General features: G+C 47.0%; 1 protein-coding gene across 1 annotated transcript in view; it reads right to left on the bottom strand.

Moving 5' to 3' along the window:
- Positions 1-17532, bottom strand: part of CORO2A (coronin 2A) — a 425741-nt gene that overhangs the window by 197478 nt on the left and 210731 nt on the right. Inside the window, exon 5 of the mRNA XM_075604517.1 lies at positions 11529-11708. Within this exon, the coding sequence (XP_075460632.1) occupies positions 11529-11708 (180 nt within the window). The remainder of the gene's footprint in view (positions 1-11528; positions 11709-17532) is intronic.

The raw sequence follows: 17532 nt of genomic DNA, 5'->3' as shown, positions 1-17532 counted from the left end.
ACCCCCTTAGTCTTGGCACAAATTGGGCACGTGAGTACAAAGTCCTTAACATCCTTCTGCATCCCAGGCCACCAGAAGGTCCGGGAGATGAGATCCAATGTCCTTTTTGCCCAGGGATGACCTGCCGATTTTGAAGAATATCCCCACTCCAGGACCTGTTTGCACAATGGAGGGGAGGTAAACAGACGACCCTCAGGATCCGTGAGATTGTCAGGAATCTGATTTTGTTGAAGAACGATATCCTTTAGAGCTTCAAAGTTTGTGGAAGAAAGAATAAGTTTAGATGGAAGAATAGATTTGAGTTGGTCCTCTGAATTATCCTCGAGTGAGAACTGACGAAACAGAGCATCCGCCTTGATGTTTTTTGTCCCTGGAAGATAGAAGATAATAAAGTTGAACCTTGAAAAGAAGAGTGACCACCTGGCTTGGCGAGCTCCCGGCGACGTGCTCCCTCGATGTACAACAAATTCTTGTGATCCGTAAGAATTGTTATAGGCACTTCTGTTCCTTCTAGAAGGTGTCTCCATTCTTCCAAGGCAAGTTTCATGGCCAGGAGTTCTCGATTACCAATATCATAGTTACGTTCAGCTGAAGAAATTTTTTTTGGGAGAAAAAAGCACAGGGGTGCAACTTGGCTTGAGGATTCTTCCTCTGGGAAAGAACAGCGCCTACTCCGACATCGGATGCATCCACCTTGAGGGTAAAGGGGAGCTTAGGATCAGGATGAATAAGAACCGGGGCGGATACGAACACTTTTTTTAAGAGATCAAAAGACTTGACTGCAGCAGAAGACCAAGACGAGGGATCAGCACCTTTTTTTGTAAGAGCCGTCAGATGAGCTACTAGAGAAGAAAAGTTCTGAATAAATCTGCGATAATAATTGGAAAATCCCAGGAAGCGTTGAACAGCCTTGAGAGTAGTTGGTTGAAGCCAGTCCAAGACTGCTTTGACTTTGGCAGGATCCATCGTGGGGCCAGTATCCGAAATGATGTATCCTAAGAAAACTAGAAGATTGATCAAAGTGACACTTTTCAAGTTTAGTGAATGAATGATTCTCTCACAGACGAAGGAGTACTTGTTTGACGTGTTCTACGTGTTCCTGCATAGATTTAGAAAAGATCAGGATATTGTCCACATAAACGATTACAAAAGAGTTAAGAAGCTCCCTAAATATATCATTGACAAAGCCTTGGAACACGCCTGGGGCATTACAAAGGACGAAAGGCATGACCATATACTCGTAGTTTCCATCTCTGGTATTGAATGCAGTTTTCCACTTGTTGCCTTGATGAATTCTAATAAGGTTGCAAGCACCCCGTAGATCAAGCTTGGAAAAAATTCTAGCTCCTTGAAGACGATCAAAAAGTTCGGAAATGAGAGGAAGAGGATAGCGATTTTTTATAATAATTTTGTTGAGACCCCGATAATCAATGCAAGGTCGCAAGGTCCCATCTTTTTTCTTTATGAAGAAAAACCCGGCTCCAGCAGGAGATGTGGATTTGTGAATTAACCCCCTCTGAAGATTCTCAGTAAGATATTCTTTCATGGCTTTAGTTTCAGGCATTGACAATGGAAAGGAGGCTCCTCTAGGCTTTATGGTACCGGGAAGCAATTCCATAGGACAATCATAGGGGCGATGTGGAGGAAGTATTTTAGACTTTACTTTATCGAAGACATCCTTGAACTCGGTATATTCCTCCGGCAATAGTACCCTTACTTTTTCCTCAGATAAGATAGTTGCGCATACACTACTTGGGCCTTCGAGACAATTTTGAATGCAGTATGGACTCCACTGGATAGGTTCTTTGTTCAACCAATCAATCTGAGGGTTATGGACCTGTAGCCAGGGTAGTCCCAGGATAACTGCTATGGAAGGAGTGTGAATGGCGTTCAAAGTAATATCTTCCAAGTGGTTATCTGCTGACCAGCTGAGGCTGGAGAATCTGAGTCTCGAAAGAAATGAACGCAGGCTGAAGTGGTCTACCATCAATAGCCTCCAAGGCAATGGGATTCTTCTTGCACTCAAGAGGGATATTATGGTTCTTTGCAAAGCTCTGATCAATAAAGTTGCCACCGGATCCAGAATCAAGAAAGACCAATGTGGAGACAGAGAATCCCTCACCTGACAGAGAGATAGGCACAAGGATCCTTTTGGGATTAGGTGGCTATAGGGGATAACGATATCGTTCCCAATGAGATTCCCCTGGATCTCATGGGAACCTTGCATTTCCGCCTTGTTGGGGCAAGAGGAAGCGAAGTGTCCAGAACCCCCACAATACAGACAAAGACCAGCATCTATGTGGCGTTGCTTCTCTGAGCGTGAGAGAGTAGTGACTCCCAACTGCATAGGTTCAGATGAGTCTACTGTATGACAGGTAGTTCAAACTGGCTCACCTGGCTGGGGCTTATCCTGGTAGGAGCCGTGCGATGAAGTCTTCTCTCTGTCCTTCTCTCCTGAAGGCGGTGGTCCACCTTGATGCAGATAGCAATAAGATCTTCCAGATTGGTTCTGGTTGTGGGTCGCAAGTTCATCTTTCACGGTTTCGGACAGACCCTGCCAGAAGGCAGCAGACAATGACTCTCCCTTCCAAGTCGTCTCTGCGGCAATGGGCCTAAACTCGAGTGCATAACGAGCGAGTGGCCTGTTACCCTGGGACATATAGAATAAAGCAGAAGCTGCAGATACCCTTCGACCTGGTGTATCGAACACCATGCGGAATTCCTTGGTGAAGGCTCCAATTCCTTAGGTGAGATCAGATCTTCGCTCCCAGATAGGAGAAGCCCAGGCAAGTGCATCATCTACGAGAAGAGAGATTATGTAGGCTACCTTGGAATGAGAAGAAGTGAAGCGGGAAGGATTCATCTCAAACTGAATGAAGCATTGATTAAGGAAACCCCAACACTCGTGAGGATCCCCGCCATACCGATTGGGTGTGGAAAGCCAGGGTTCGGATAGATGAGAAGGCATGGCCATGGTACCAGTGTCCAACTGCGAGGGGGCCGTGTGTGGCCCTTGTAGTCAGAGGGACAGGGTCCTAAAGTCCTCCTGGAGGGTTCTCAGGTGTTGGTCACTAGATTCTAATTTGTTTTGAAGGCTAGGCAGGACGTCGGCATGCGTGCTCAGGACTCTTCCTACCTCAGCGGGGTCAAAGTTTGTTTGGCCGAGCATACTGTAACGCGTAGCTCACCACAAATGAGGCGTGACCGCGGGGCTGAGGTAGGGATTGGTATAGAACACCGACCACAACCGCGAGGGCGCGTCTAGAGTGTAGGATAGTCTTGCAATCAGGGTTGCGGTTATAGAGGACAGCGTAAACGTGAAACTTGCCGGGGCTAAGAGCGGAGAGTAGCGGATTGTTGTGGTACGTAGCCAGGGTCAGGATTGGAGAGAGTAGAGTCGTCGCAAAAGCCAAAGCCAGAGTCAGCGCAAAAGAGAGCAGGATCATCGTATTCCAAAGCCAGGGTCAGTGCAGGAGAGTATCACAAAGTCCTAAGTCGAAGGCAGTCTAAGGCAGCAAGGGTAAGAGGCAGGCAAGGCAGGGTACTGGATGCAGTGAGATCCAACGTCATAAAACAGAGGTTTTGCTCTGCAATGAAGGAGATCTCAGACAGGGTATAAATAGGACCTCCCTCCAATGGGAAGCAACCAGGAAGTGGAGGAGCCCTCACTGATAAACTGCTGGATCCTGCAGGTGCGTCCTATTGTGCAGCCGAGATTGGAGTGGGGGTAGGACCTCTAGAGAGCACCCACGCCCCGCGCATCACGCTGGCGACCCGGTCGCACACCACTCGAGCGCACCACGGCACCCGCGTCAGTACGGGGGCATAAATTAGAGGCGGGACCCGAGGCGAGAAGGGAGGGATATGTGTGACCACTGTGCTGCATACCTCCTTTGTCAGATTGGGGGCGGAGTTGGGGGGCAGAGACAACAGGAAACCGGGGAGAGGGTGTACCGTGCATGTGTACCGCGTCATTGCCGCTGGGGGGAAAACGTACCCTGGACACGGGAACTGCAGAGAGAGATGGAGCCCGCACACTGCCCGCGTGCCGCGCATGCAAACCACCGCTAAGATGCCCTCTTTGAGTGCCTCTAGATACTGACGGAGAGGTGAGGGTTAAGCGGACAGAACCGCCGGAATGGCAAATCCTCACACCAAACAAGCCAGCAGAGCATTGTATGCCGATAGGGAAGCCCTTTTGAATAAACAGATTAAAGCATCATGAGAGGCTAGGTTACTACCTTCTCAGCAATGTCTAATTGTGTCTAGGGTTCAGTTAATAAACATTGGCATCTGTTAGCCACAGATCCGAAGCTCCAAATGTACAGTATACGCACAACAAACCTCTGTTTGCACTTAAAAGGAATTAGAGCTTTACACACACACACATACACACACAAGACATTCTTATCCAACCAGATCCTTTGGACAAATATGCATTATTTTTCCTTAAACCCATACTGGCCCCACTGAAAATGGCCTTTTTCAAGTGTCAGGGATGCACTACATAAAGAAGTGGACTAATTGAGAGGTCATCCTCCAAACACCCACACTCCAGAAGGGAGATTAAGATCACATCATTTCTTACGTGCCATTTAGTAGAATAGATGTGATGCATCCAAATTGGATAGAAATCCTCCACAATATGTGTAAATGATTCTGGATGACAATAGAAAGTCCATGAATAATATGGCAATTATCTGGCGTGGGCTAAGTGTCTAGTGGGGTCCACTTGACCTCCACAGCTTGAACACCATATGTACCCAGCCAAGTAACCAATATATAATAAACAATAGCACTGGTGTCCATATATATATATATATGTAGGGGCACTGCAGCCCTTTACCTTAGTGCTCGCAGGACTTCTAGACATCCAGGGCGTGCAGTCCATCCAGGTGAGTAGATAACAAGAGGAAAGGTGATGATGAGTAGCACACCTTTCTCATCATCACCTTTCCTCTTACGTGCCATTTAACCTCTGTAATTTATTTAATCCGGTCCCGGTGCAGTCTCATGTACATTGGTAAAACAGATCTGGTAGTGAGAAATGATGTCCCACTGGTGAGCAGTATCTTCCTTCTTCGTGGTGGAGTATAGAGTGTCTGTGCATATTCATTCTCCCGTGAAGTTTTTGGCTGGTTTCCCCAATGTAGCATCCTTGGTCACATTTGTAGGGTTGTTTAAAGTGGATAACCATCCACACACTGTGGCGCAATGCAGTGGACTGGTATATGAAAGATCAAAGGTTCAATTCCAGCAAGGTATATATAAATTATACTACCCCATTCAGGAGTTGAACCCCTGATACTTCATATGCTAGTGCAATTCTCTAACTGCTTCGCCACAGGAAGGTGTGATGAATCTGATGCTTTAAACAAACGTAACATATACTGCATAGTACAGTCAATCACCCAATTAGAATACACCATCCAAACAACCATAGAGTATTTATTAAAGACAATAACCTTCCATCCACACTGTGGTGCAGTGCTTAGAGCAGTGGACTGGTATATGAAACGATCAAGGGTTCAATTCTTGCCTGGTGTGGAATAATGACCATTCTGAAAGGAGCTGCAGGGAAACACTGAAATTTGTAGGAGAGAAGGAGAAGAATACCGGGAGATGCTGCTGCAGGTAAGCACTCGACAGCGGCCAAAATGCAGTTGCCTGTGGTGAGTGCATTTGTCAAGGCCTGTGTATGTATGTATCGGCAGTGGTGTGTCCATATTTAGCAATTTATATTTTCATCCTATATGTGAAACTGCCATCTGATTTGATCATTGGACATATGTTGGAAATATGAATGTTTCATATTTTCATGAATATATCTTCATAGTTTTAGCTTTAAATGTCACTTTACAGTGGTGCACGGTTCAATTCTTCTTGTGTTGTAGTGAGATAGATTTACATGCCCTAGTTATGTGAGCTTATCCATGCATGTGTACATTTTTATTTGATCTTTACTGATTCGTGTGGGTTACATCAATACTCTAACAATTGCTTATGTACATCTCAGTCGAATCATGCATTCTGAGTATTTGCATATATAGGGTGACCAGATTATCAAATGTAAAAACCGGGACACATTAAAAAATATTTTTAAAAAAAATTAAGTCAGACTGCGCCCCCCCCTTTTGCTTTTTTCCCTCTCCCATCCTCTCTTCTCCCTATCCCCCATCCTCTTTCCTCTCTCCCCCCATCCTCTCTCCACCTTCTCCCCCATTCTCTCTCCTCCCTCTCCCCCTCATCTTCTCTCCTCTCTCCCCATCATCTCTCCTCCCTCTCCCCATCCTCTCTCCTCCTTCCCGCCTCCCTCTCTCTCCTCCCTTCCTCTCATCCCTCTCTCTTTCCACCTCTTTCTCCTCCCTCCCCCCTCTCCATCCTCTCTCCCCCATATATACACACAAACACTACACCATATACACACATACCAAACATGCAACATTAGTTTAACACACACATACCATATACAAATACACATTTATATTCAACATACACAAACAATAAATATACAACATATACATGCACATAATGCATGAAAAACATATGCGCATTACAAATACACACAAACACTTACAAACACACACACTTACCAACACAGACACACGGAACCGGGAGATCTATAGAGGAGCATCTCAGAGCAGGAGTGCTCTGCAGCGTCACCTTCTGCCCAGAAGCTGCAGCAGTCAGACAGCCCTGCTCTCCTCCCTCCTACCAGCTACAGCCCCAGTGTCAGCTGCTGCACGCGCGCCTGGCGATGTGTGCACATGTTAAACCATGATCTACAGTCTGTGGTTGAGCTGCAGGTGAATGTGACAGGGGGGAGGGGTGTGTGATAGGGGCGCGGCCATGACGCCACACAGTTGGTTCACCCTCATTGGCTGAATCACCGCCGTGACATGACCAGCGCTTCGTTAACCACTAGAAAATACAAAAATCTTGTCTTTAAAAAAATTGGTTGTGCATTGAGATCTCTCAAAGCGTGTGCAGGCAGCTACTGGGCCTGGCACCATAGAGGGGTGGACATTGTTCCTGCCGCGCATGCCATAGCGCGCGCAGCAGCTAACATTGGGGCCATAGCCTAATATGATCAGCTCTGCAGGCATCCTCCTCTGATCTCTTCCAACCTCCGCTCTCCTCCTACCCACTCAAACCGGAAGGACACCTAATTAATAACCGGGACAGATCCGGCGAAACTGGGACATTTCCACAATTTTTGGGGCACCAGGAAACCTCATTAAAAACCGGGACTGTCCTGGCTAAACCGGGACGTCTGGTCACCATATGCATACCATGTACACACACACACACTTCTCATATGCTTTGCTGTTTTACTATCATGTACAGTATAATCATTATGATAATTTCAATACTACAATTCTTGTATATACAGTATGTAGTGAAGATATATTCCATAGTTTTGTTATGTTGTGTCTTTTGGTAACCTGTGTTTTTTTTGTCTCACTGCTTTGCAGCACTATGTCACTTTATGGCCTTACCACTACAGTTTTACGGCATAGGCTTAATGGAGTTTTTTTCCACGGTTCGCCCCCTTGAAGGGTACTGCACCGACACACTTTATTCGAGCAAATACCCGGTATGTACCTGGCAGATACCTGGAATGCGCCGCTTCTCACCTCTGACAAGCCCCGTTGCGTTTGCCTTCCCAGCCTGGGTTCATGCCTGGCTGATGGGCGGCTGATCTGTTAAATGATAATGATTAGGATTTAATAGGCTGCAATGCTTTGCGTGTCTACCAGAGGGCATAAATTCATGAATTGTAATGCAGTATATATATATATACTGTGCAGTATTGCAGCCAGTGGGAATAAAATGCTTCAATCCCTGCCTGGAAAATAACTCAATGCACTCGGGCAGAAAACAGTCACAAACCTCAATACACCCGGGTATACCCGAATTCGTGGGACTAGCCAAGCTCGAATAAAGTGTGTCGCCAGTGTATATACAGGGTGTCCATAAATTATTCACCCTATTATAAGGCTTAATACATTTTAATGGGGTAAATAATTTATGGACACCATGTATATCATGGACTTACTATTGCACTTTATCTTGACAAAGGTTCACCAGCAGACGAAAACGTTAATCGTGTTATAAATTTTCTATTTTTTAAAAGACCATTGGAGTGCAGCTTTTTCTTTACTTTTCATACCAAGACACAATGTGGCAGGAAGTGTAAACTGCTGCCTTCTCCCATACCCTTCCTGTGAATTGCCCCATGGTGGCTGGCTGTATGGGTGGTCAGAGTAAGGGGTGACAAGTGGTGGATCTCCATTCCCCATGCAAACCATACATCTGGCCTCTCATTTCTCCATCAGTCTACATATTAGTGTCAACAAGGGTATGAGTATCACAATATTGATAGATCTAAAGTATTTATAAGTGCAAATAAGTGTACAATAGAATCCATAGAAGCCTATGTATAAAGTACAGCCACGGCCCTTTTATCCTCACTACATACCCGAAAAAATTCGGGGATGTTCTCCGTTTGTCACGGACTTTGCCGCGCGTCAGCCGCATTCACCAGACAGCGCTAATAGCGCTACACAATGAAAGCGCCCGCGGCGCCCAAAACGGCCAAAAACATGCCGCATCTGCCCGCGATTTAAAAAACCGCGGGGAAACGGCCGCAGGAGGTTAAAGGCGGCCGCCACTGTATGTACTCGTCCAAAATATAAAAATACATAAAGCTATAGCCAATGTTATTGCACCCATTAACGTGATGCTACGTTTCAAAGTTAGCCCATCATTTAACGCAAGATTTGACATCTGCAAAATGATACACGACCGTGCGTAATTTAATGAATTTTTATTTCAACAATGATGTGCTAAAAATCTTATGAATGAGCACTTACAGAACGCTGTGTAACATCAAAAACGTCACATCATAAGTGTACATTAAAAGTGTCTACAAGAGTTAATTTTGGAGTTCATATCTCTGGATGTTTTATTTCTATCTTTCCATCTTTAATCATGGATGCATTCTGATATCTGGATTAACATTCTGATTTATCTCTTCAAACAGGTATGTGTTATTGAGCTGCATTCTACCATCCAGAGAAATTAAGATTTAATTGGCTTTTGGGGTAGGTGTCATTGAGTTGCATTCTACCAACCAGAGAAATTAAGATTTAATTGGCTTTTGGGGTATGTTTGTGAGCTGATTCCTATCAATTGAGAGAGAAATGATAATCTAATTAACTATGTTGTAAATCTGATTTGATTAGACAAACCCCTCCCTTAAGTGTTAGTCAAATGCATGTGAATAGGGTACTTAAGTCACTGTAGCATGGCTGTTTAGCCATATGGCTGTGTAACATCAAAAGCGTCACATCAAAAGTGTCTACAAGAGTTGAGATTGGAGGAAGATCTGGACTCTGCATTACAACGTTGCCACTGTGAGACATTAACTTTTAACATCTGTGATTTATTTGTACACCTTTATCCTCCAGTACCTTGGAACTCTCTCCTCCTGCATCTCACTATGCCATCCCTATTTCTTTTTCTGTTTACTGTTTCCTCACTCCTTTGTGAGCATTTCTGTTCTCTACAACATCCCCACTCCCCACTGCACCATTATTTATACACCTCTCTCCCAACAACTTCTTTACCCCTCAATAAAAAACACCCACACAAATCCTCTATTCACACCCTCTATCTACTCCTTCCTGCTGCTGGGGATCTTCCCTAAGCCCGAAGCCAGACATACACACCTGATCTCACTCATGCCTCCCTGCCACCTCTTCCCCTGTAAATGGTGTTAACCTTTTCATTTAACACTGACCTTCCTTAAATTTTACCTCACAAATCAAGCATCCCAATAGCCTGCCCTCATGGCTAATGTCCCACACTCAGTCACTCCTACCACCCATTGTGACCAAGCACTGCCATCTACAGCACTTACTCCCTCACCTGCTGTCTCTATAAGTATCCCATTAAACTTCTTAGATTGTAAGCTCTTCGGGGCAGGGATTTCCTTTCCTATTGTCTGATTTTGCTGCACTAACTGTATAATTATAATTCCCTTTACTGTATTCTTTGTGAAACGCTGAGTACACTTTTGGCGCTATATAAATAAAGACATACAATACAATACTTACAATAGGCACATTCTGTTATGCATTAAAAAAAAAAGGGAGAAAAAGTATCTCTCAGAACAAGGACCCACTTCCACCTCATCACCTCCGTGGGAGTCGGCATCTCCAGGCTACGTGTTTTGCTGGCGAACAGCTTCCTCAGTAGTCAAGATCCATTGACTCCTGATGAAGCTGTTCTTCAGTGAAACGCTGGAGTCCAGGAGATGATAGGTTACCTGAAGACACTCATTACATGTTCCTGGTCGACCGCAACTGAGGTTGGGGAGGTTGAAGCAGGTCCGTGCAATAATGTTGTTTACATCTGTACATATATGCATACATACATACATACACACCTAAATATGTATAACAGTGTGAGTGAATGTATTTCTATGTGTTTGCCTACAGTATGTAGGTACTCTATACAGTTTAGGTGTAGAGGAGTGCAGTGTTTTTGACTGCCTACCGCATGTGGACAAGCTGATTAAAGATGATCTTTAAAGACTTTAAATAGTAGGATCAACGTTAACCAATTACAGTGACATGATTAAGGGGTCTCATCTGGGTAATTAATAATTGTTTCCCCCAAATCTCTTTTTTTTTTTAAAGTTATAGTTAGGCTGGGTTTTATTTCCTATGGCTCCTCCCTTTTGTCTGATATTTCACTGTATGTTCAACAAGTGCTTGTACAGCCAGAGTCCCCCTTCCCCATAACTTTGTTGGTTCTCTAATAAGGACAGGGTGGGATAAGGGTAAAAAAACCCCACAGGATTGACAAAGTCTTCCTTATATAGGGGCCCCCGAAGAACTGTAACTGGCAGACTATGTGCGATTGCACCTTTGAGGGCTGACATTTTGGTCTGTAACTGACCATGTATTGTAGCAGGCCAGCAGCCAGGCCATGACTCTGCACCTTGTGACATTGGGCAAGTCATTTCCTCAATTTGTGCTAAAGGCTCAAGTTACTGGAGATTGTAACACTGGTCAGTGCACTCATTGTGTATTTATATTTTGTTCTATCCAGCTCAACAATCAATAGTAGAACTAAATGACGAAATAAATGTAATCATTATGGACACGTGTTTATACAGTGACGGTCGCCATGAGTCTAAAGCGGCCGCCACCGTGGGTAATTTAAAACCCCGTTCAGACGCGCGTTTTTTTTTGTTCTTTCGCCGCCTCAGATGCTTGTATTGTTCAGCGCCATTAGGCGCTGATTGGAGAAACGGCCGCGCGCGGCCATGAGATGCAGCTGGCGCGCGGCCAATATCGGCGGTGAAAAAAAAAAGTGAGAAAAAATGCGGTTAAACTTTAGATTAAGCTTGGCCGCAGCAATAGAACGCGATTTCTCATATGGTATAAATTGCTGAATACAGTGTGTTAAATGAGAATAAATAAAGTAATATTCATGATAATGATAAAAATACAAACCTGTACAATGGTTTCTTGACGAGGGTCAATGACCCTAACTTTCCTGTCTTTGCAAGACGTTGCAAGAAGACTTCCATCTGTATTAAATGACATAGAAAGGATCACATCTTTGTGACAATCGATTGTCTTCACTGGGTTATAAATTACAGACTCAGCATTGTCAAGGTTCCATATCATTATCTGTAAAAAAACAAAAAAACAATGTAAGTATTTAAAATCAGTCAGACACATGACATTATTTATATAAAAGTGCTCATACCAGTTTCCAATTTTTGAGCACAGTTTTTTCTGGTACAAGTAGAAGAAGGAAATTGTGCATAATTGAAAAACAAATCTGTCATACACAGCAATGGGTGCTCAACTTCAGTCCTCAAGCCCTTCCAAGAGGTCAGCATTTCTGAAAATCACTGCTTCAGCACAGGTGGCTGTAATGAAATTGTGGGTAATCAGCGCATTAATAAAGGCAGTGTGCTCGGCTGGTTACCCCTACTTTGCATTTCCGTGCTCTGTACATGTATTATTTTTCCCTCTGTCCCTTGTTGTCCCCATTTTGCAGGATTATATGTGCCTGCAGAAGTGTATGCAATGGTAAACTGACAGTCTTAGCTTTGGACACAAGATGCTGCTGCGAGCGCTAAACCACAAGTTAATTGGTTAAGCGTGGTGCGGCCTCTTTGATCCATTGCAAGGAATAGGTATCCATTACTGAGACTGGAAGCGATAACGCAGAGTCAATGGCTTGCGGTTTCCAATCTCAAGTGCTACTCGGATACAATGTATCGCCGTCCCGGTTAATAGCGCGTCTTGAAAGGCAATTCGCAATTGGCGTGGGAACTCGGTCAATTGATGTGAGAAAGCCGTAACCGCAAGTCAATTGATGTGAGAATCCCAAATTATAACTGTGGGATAAGGGGAACACATATTTTTAATAAAGTGGATTTTTGGTTGCAGATTTAAAAGGACAGGCAGGATGCATTTTTTCTATTTGTCTTTGAAATGCAGCCAGTGACCAAATGTTTTTACATACAGGAGCTGGGGGCTCTTCCTACTCCAACTTCACAGACTCCCCATTGAGGCGACGCCTATCGGTCTGGGGAAGATTTGCAGTTGAAAGACCCCAGAGTCGCAAAGTGTGAAATAGCCTGGATGTTGCTCCATTGGAGATCCTGGGCTAGTTCACACCTTGGGGGCAAACCCTAGCCTGGGAGACGCCAGGCAAACGCCAGGTAAACGCCAGGTAAACGGGGGAGTGCACCTATGCTAAGTAGCCCATGTTGCAATGTCGCACAGGCGCTGTAGCAACAGGAAATCCCTAGAGTGCCACTCTCCAAACTATGGGCAAGTAAGGGATTGGGGAATGAGAAAATTCCCACAAGGAGGATTGGGTACGCATGTTAGAGATAGGCTCTCAAACCCATATACATGCTGCCCAAACTATCCCCGTTTTCTTTCGTTTTCCATTCTACAATGTGAGCGGGCTTCCAGCACGCTTCAAATAGCGGATAAGAGCAGCACCAACTAATTCAGAATGCAACAAGTTATTTTCAACGGAACCAAGGACAGAACTCTGCTTCAGGATTTCGTTAGTGCTGGGGGTTATCTAACGAACCCCAACGGACCAGAATGAACTTTGTGTTATTCAAAGATATATTGGGTTGGCCAAGTGCGCACCTTGCAACAGGACTGCACTTTAAAGGACAATATTCCGGCACTTTGTTTTACTTCTGGACATTCTATCCCGTTCTCTTCTTCAGTAAATATTTTCATTAAGTGTATTCTAAGGTTGTCGTGTATTTGTCTATCAAGGAAATAAATGTCAGTTTATTTTGCTCAACTTGTATGCTCAATCTATTTCCCCAAAATATAAAATTGTTGATAAGTTCCATCCATCGTGACAGGCTTTATTTACTGGTGGTAGAGTGGGATACTGATTGAGCCTATATTGCAGTTTCCTGCAGGGCTCTGTAATATAGTGAGGACCTCGTGGCTTGCAAGCTCCTCAGACAAGTGGCAACTTACACACACTTCCAAAGAAGCCCAAGATAATTCACTGGTCTCTTGACCCATACCCCGGGGGCACCATGAGTCTGCACTCAGGAAGGTTTTGTTCCTGGAACCGAGAGCAAGTCATGGAGAAATGTATGGGATATGGCTTAACGACAGACAGTCATTCCAAGAGTCAGCTGGAGGAGGATTTAGAAGAATATGAGGGCAGAGCGGCCCTGTTAGCTGCTGTGGCAGTGGACGGTACTCAGCCCGGAGTGCAGGAGGTCCCTCCAACTCCGGGGCTGCAAGGACAGGGGGAGGATGTTGCCGACCACCGGGTCATGGGTGGCTTGGTGCCAGGGGTTGCGGATGGGTTCGCAGCTGCGGCCGCCGGACTACCGGCCAATGGAGTCGGCGCACTACTCGCCACCTGGGGAGAGTAATCAGCTACGAGCAGCGGTTAAGGCTCCTCACGGTAGCAGTTGGAAAAGGTTCCCAATTCCACCTTGTAAACAGGGAACAAGAGCTTTCCCGGCCGGATCACCACAGTTTTAGCAAGTTCATTGATGGCACGGGTTACTGTACCTGGACTCAGTTCTAAATGATTTTGAGAATCAGTGTGGCTGGTTCCGAATACCAAAGAGGGACTGGTTGGTCAAACTACGGCCACTATTATCCGGCAAAGCTAAAAGAACCTTGCAGGAGATTCCCGGTGTGGATGCTGATGATTATGGGCATGTGAAGCGTAAGCTGATGGTCCAGTATGCCCTGACTCCTGAGGGGTATAGGAGCAAGTTCCGGATGGGGGATGTGAACCCCGGGGAATCATTTGCAGACTATGCCAACAGAATGGTCAGGCACGGGACCCAGTGGGTAGCGGGGTATGAGGCAACCAAGTATCATACTTTGCTGAATGTAATATTCCAAGAACAGCTGATGCAACGCTTTCCCCCCCCAACATACGGTCTTGGATCTTTGACCATAAGCCCAAGACCTGGGAGGACGCTGCAGACAAGTATGTGGCCAGCAGAATTGTGCTGGACAACCCAGCAGTTCCCAGAGCAGGGGCCTGAGCAGCCCCGGAAGCTAAGACAACACCTCACTGACAGTTAAACCTGCAGCTGCAAGCAAAGTGCCAAAGGCTGCAGAGTTCAAACACGAGAGGGTTTTTTACTTGCAACAAGGTTGGGCACCTTAGACCCGATTGCCCGGATTGGGACCAGTTTGCAGGACCCCATCACGGGCACCGCTCCCAAGCAGCAAAACCAGTCGCCGTGTGCGACGCACCATCAGAGAGGAAAAGCGCAGCCGTGACGTCAGACAACAGAGGGGTGACCACGGAGGCACCAACCCTTGCCAACTCAGGACCTGCAGTGGAGGACGGAGGTCTGTGTCAGTCGGGCTGCAAACCAATGATGCTCGGCAGACGCATCTGTGGAGGGTGACCATCGGAGACCGGCAAGCAGACAGGTTGCTGGACTCCGGTGCCACCGTGACCCTGCTTCGCCCTGATATGGTGCGGCCAGAGGATTTGCTCCCGGGCACTGAGATGCAAGTGACCATGCCAGACAGAGGACCGTGGTCACTCCAGGTTGCCCAGGTCTTTTTGGACAGGGGGCGGGTCGTGGCATGAGTGAGGTGGGGGTATTGCCCAGGTTGGATGCTGAGGTGCTCCTTGGCAATGATCTGGGGCACGTTACCTGTGTTTTCACTGCGGAGCTGACACCTGCTGCACCGGTTGCAGCGATTACCAGGAGCCAGTCCGCAAAGATCACAGTAGCAATCCCTGTCCCCCTGCATTTGGTACCTACAGTTCCAGCAGTCTCTGAGGAGACCAGAACGGTAAGCCAGACTGAGTCCGCTTCTGACAATGACTTACTGTACCCTGTCCCTGTTCCCTGTCCCCCTGGCTCAGGTATGACCGGGGGGTGGCCAGAATCAGGCACTCAGTTTAGGGAAGCAGTGCAATCTGATCCCACCTTGGAGGGCATGAGACTTCGAGCATTGGTGTCTAAGCCAAGTGAGGGATCTGATTACTACCTGTGGCACCACAGGCTTTTGTATAGAGAGCAGGGGGCTACAGGGTTAGATAAGGTTTGGACTGGCAAGCGACAGTTAGTGGTACCCAAGGGGTATAGGCAACAGTTATTATGGGTTGCCCACTCCATCCCGATTGCGGGGCATCAGGGGATTGCACGCACGAGACCCTGGCTCTTGCAGCGTTACTACTGGCCGGGGGCATCCAGCGAGGTGGCAGATTTCTGCCGCTCCTGTGATGCCTGCCAGCGAGTAGGTAAGGTGGGTGATCATGTGAAGGCACCCCTGAGACCATTACCGGTGATAGGGGAACCCTTCCAGTGGGTAGCAGTGGACCTTGTGGGGCCCCTTATGATCCCTAGCTGGACAGGGAAGCGCTACATTCTCACAGTGGTGGATTTTGCCACCCGGTACCCTGAGGCTGTAGCGCTGGCTACTATTGATATGAAGGCAGTGGCTAAGGGTTTAATTTCCATTTTCACTAGGGTACTGCTGCGGCCGAGTTTATTCGAGCATTTGCCCGTTCTCGGCCGCAGCAGTAGCCTGGCGCGCGCCGGAGGGTGACGGGCGCGCGCCAAAGCAGCGGAAGAGCGCCCTCCGATCGGGGCGCTCTCCCTACCGCTGCCGGGTCCGCCGGGTCCCCCGGAACCCCCTGCCGCCGTCCTCCACATCGCGGGACACCAGGGCTCCCTCGGGGAGCCCTGGACGCGCGTGCAGGGGGCGCAGGCTCCCGATGACGCGTGACCGCGCGTCACCCCGAGGGCGGCCACTAGCAAGCCGGGAAATCTCCCGGCTTGCGAATCTGGCCGTAGTGCGATTAAGTGTGTCGCCAGTGTAGGTTTCCTTAGCGAAGTCCTAACTGATCAAGGGTTGCAATTCATGAGTGAATTGCTACAGTGTCTCTGGGATGCGTGCGGGGTGAAGCACCAGTGCACGACCCCTTACCACCCCCAAACCAATGGACTATGTGAGAGGTTCAATGGTACCTTAAAGCGGATGCTTAGAACGTTTATAGAGCGGAAAGACTGGGAGATTCACCTGCAGCACTTGCATACCGAGAGGTACCGCAAGAATCTACATGCTTTTCTCCCTTTGAGCTGCTATACGGTTGCAAGGTACGTGGACCTCTGGACCTATTTCGTGAGGGATGGGAAGGGGAAGCTACCAATACTGACTATTCTGTGCTTCAATATGTGGTAGATCTCAGAGACTGGTTAGAGATGATCATGGGGTTGGCGCAGGACCTTAGGGCTGCTCAGACAAAGCAGAAGACTTGGTATAATCAGAATGCCCATAGCAGAGAGTTCATCCCAGGACAGCAAGTAGTTCTGAAACCCACTCGGGAAAACAAATTAATGGCTGTCTGGTCCGGTACTACGAAAGATGAACGAGTGCAACTATGTTGTACAGGTAGATGCTGAGACAGGGAGGACCAAAGTCTAACACATTAATATGCTCAAGGAGTATGTAGCCCCGAGTGTGGCATCGGTGCTAGCCATTTGCACCTCATCGATCGGGGATATGGCGAGCAATGCTCTGCCAGATCTCCTAGGGTAGGCTAGGCAGGGGGTACCGTAGAGCAGGTAGAGATAGGGGATCAGCTGAGTGTCAGGCTGTAACGCCTGTATGCCCGCAGACCTGGCCAGTCCCCAGTACTGAGGTGGGTAAGGGTATAACATGCACCCACAGCAGTGAGGGCATGCCCGGAGTGTGGTAATGCGTTACCAGGCCTGGTAAGAAAGGGTTAACGTATACTTGCAGAGTCCGGGGTGCCAGAGATCGGAGAGTAATGTCCGTGTGCCAGAATTCAAGGATTGGAGAGAGCAGCATAGTGATGTCCGTAAGCCAGTGTTCAAGGGTTTGAGAAAGCAGCGTAGTGTAGTCCGTAAGCCAAGGTTCAAGGGCAGGAGAAATCAGAGTAGTCAAATCCAAAGTAGTACAGAAGTTCAAGCCAGGGGAAACCAAACAGGGGCAAGGACAG

Source organism: Ascaphus truei, chromosome 1 (assembly GCF_040206685.1).
Source record: "Ascaphus truei isolate aAscTru1 chromosome 1, aAscTru1.hap1, whole genome shotgun sequence".
Classification (NCBI taxonomy): domain Eukaryota; kingdom Metazoa; phylum Chordata; class Amphibia; order Anura; family Ascaphidae; genus Ascaphus; species Ascaphus truei.
Note: the sequence above shows the minus strand (reverse complement) of the source record. Positions and strands in the feature narration are given on the sequence as shown.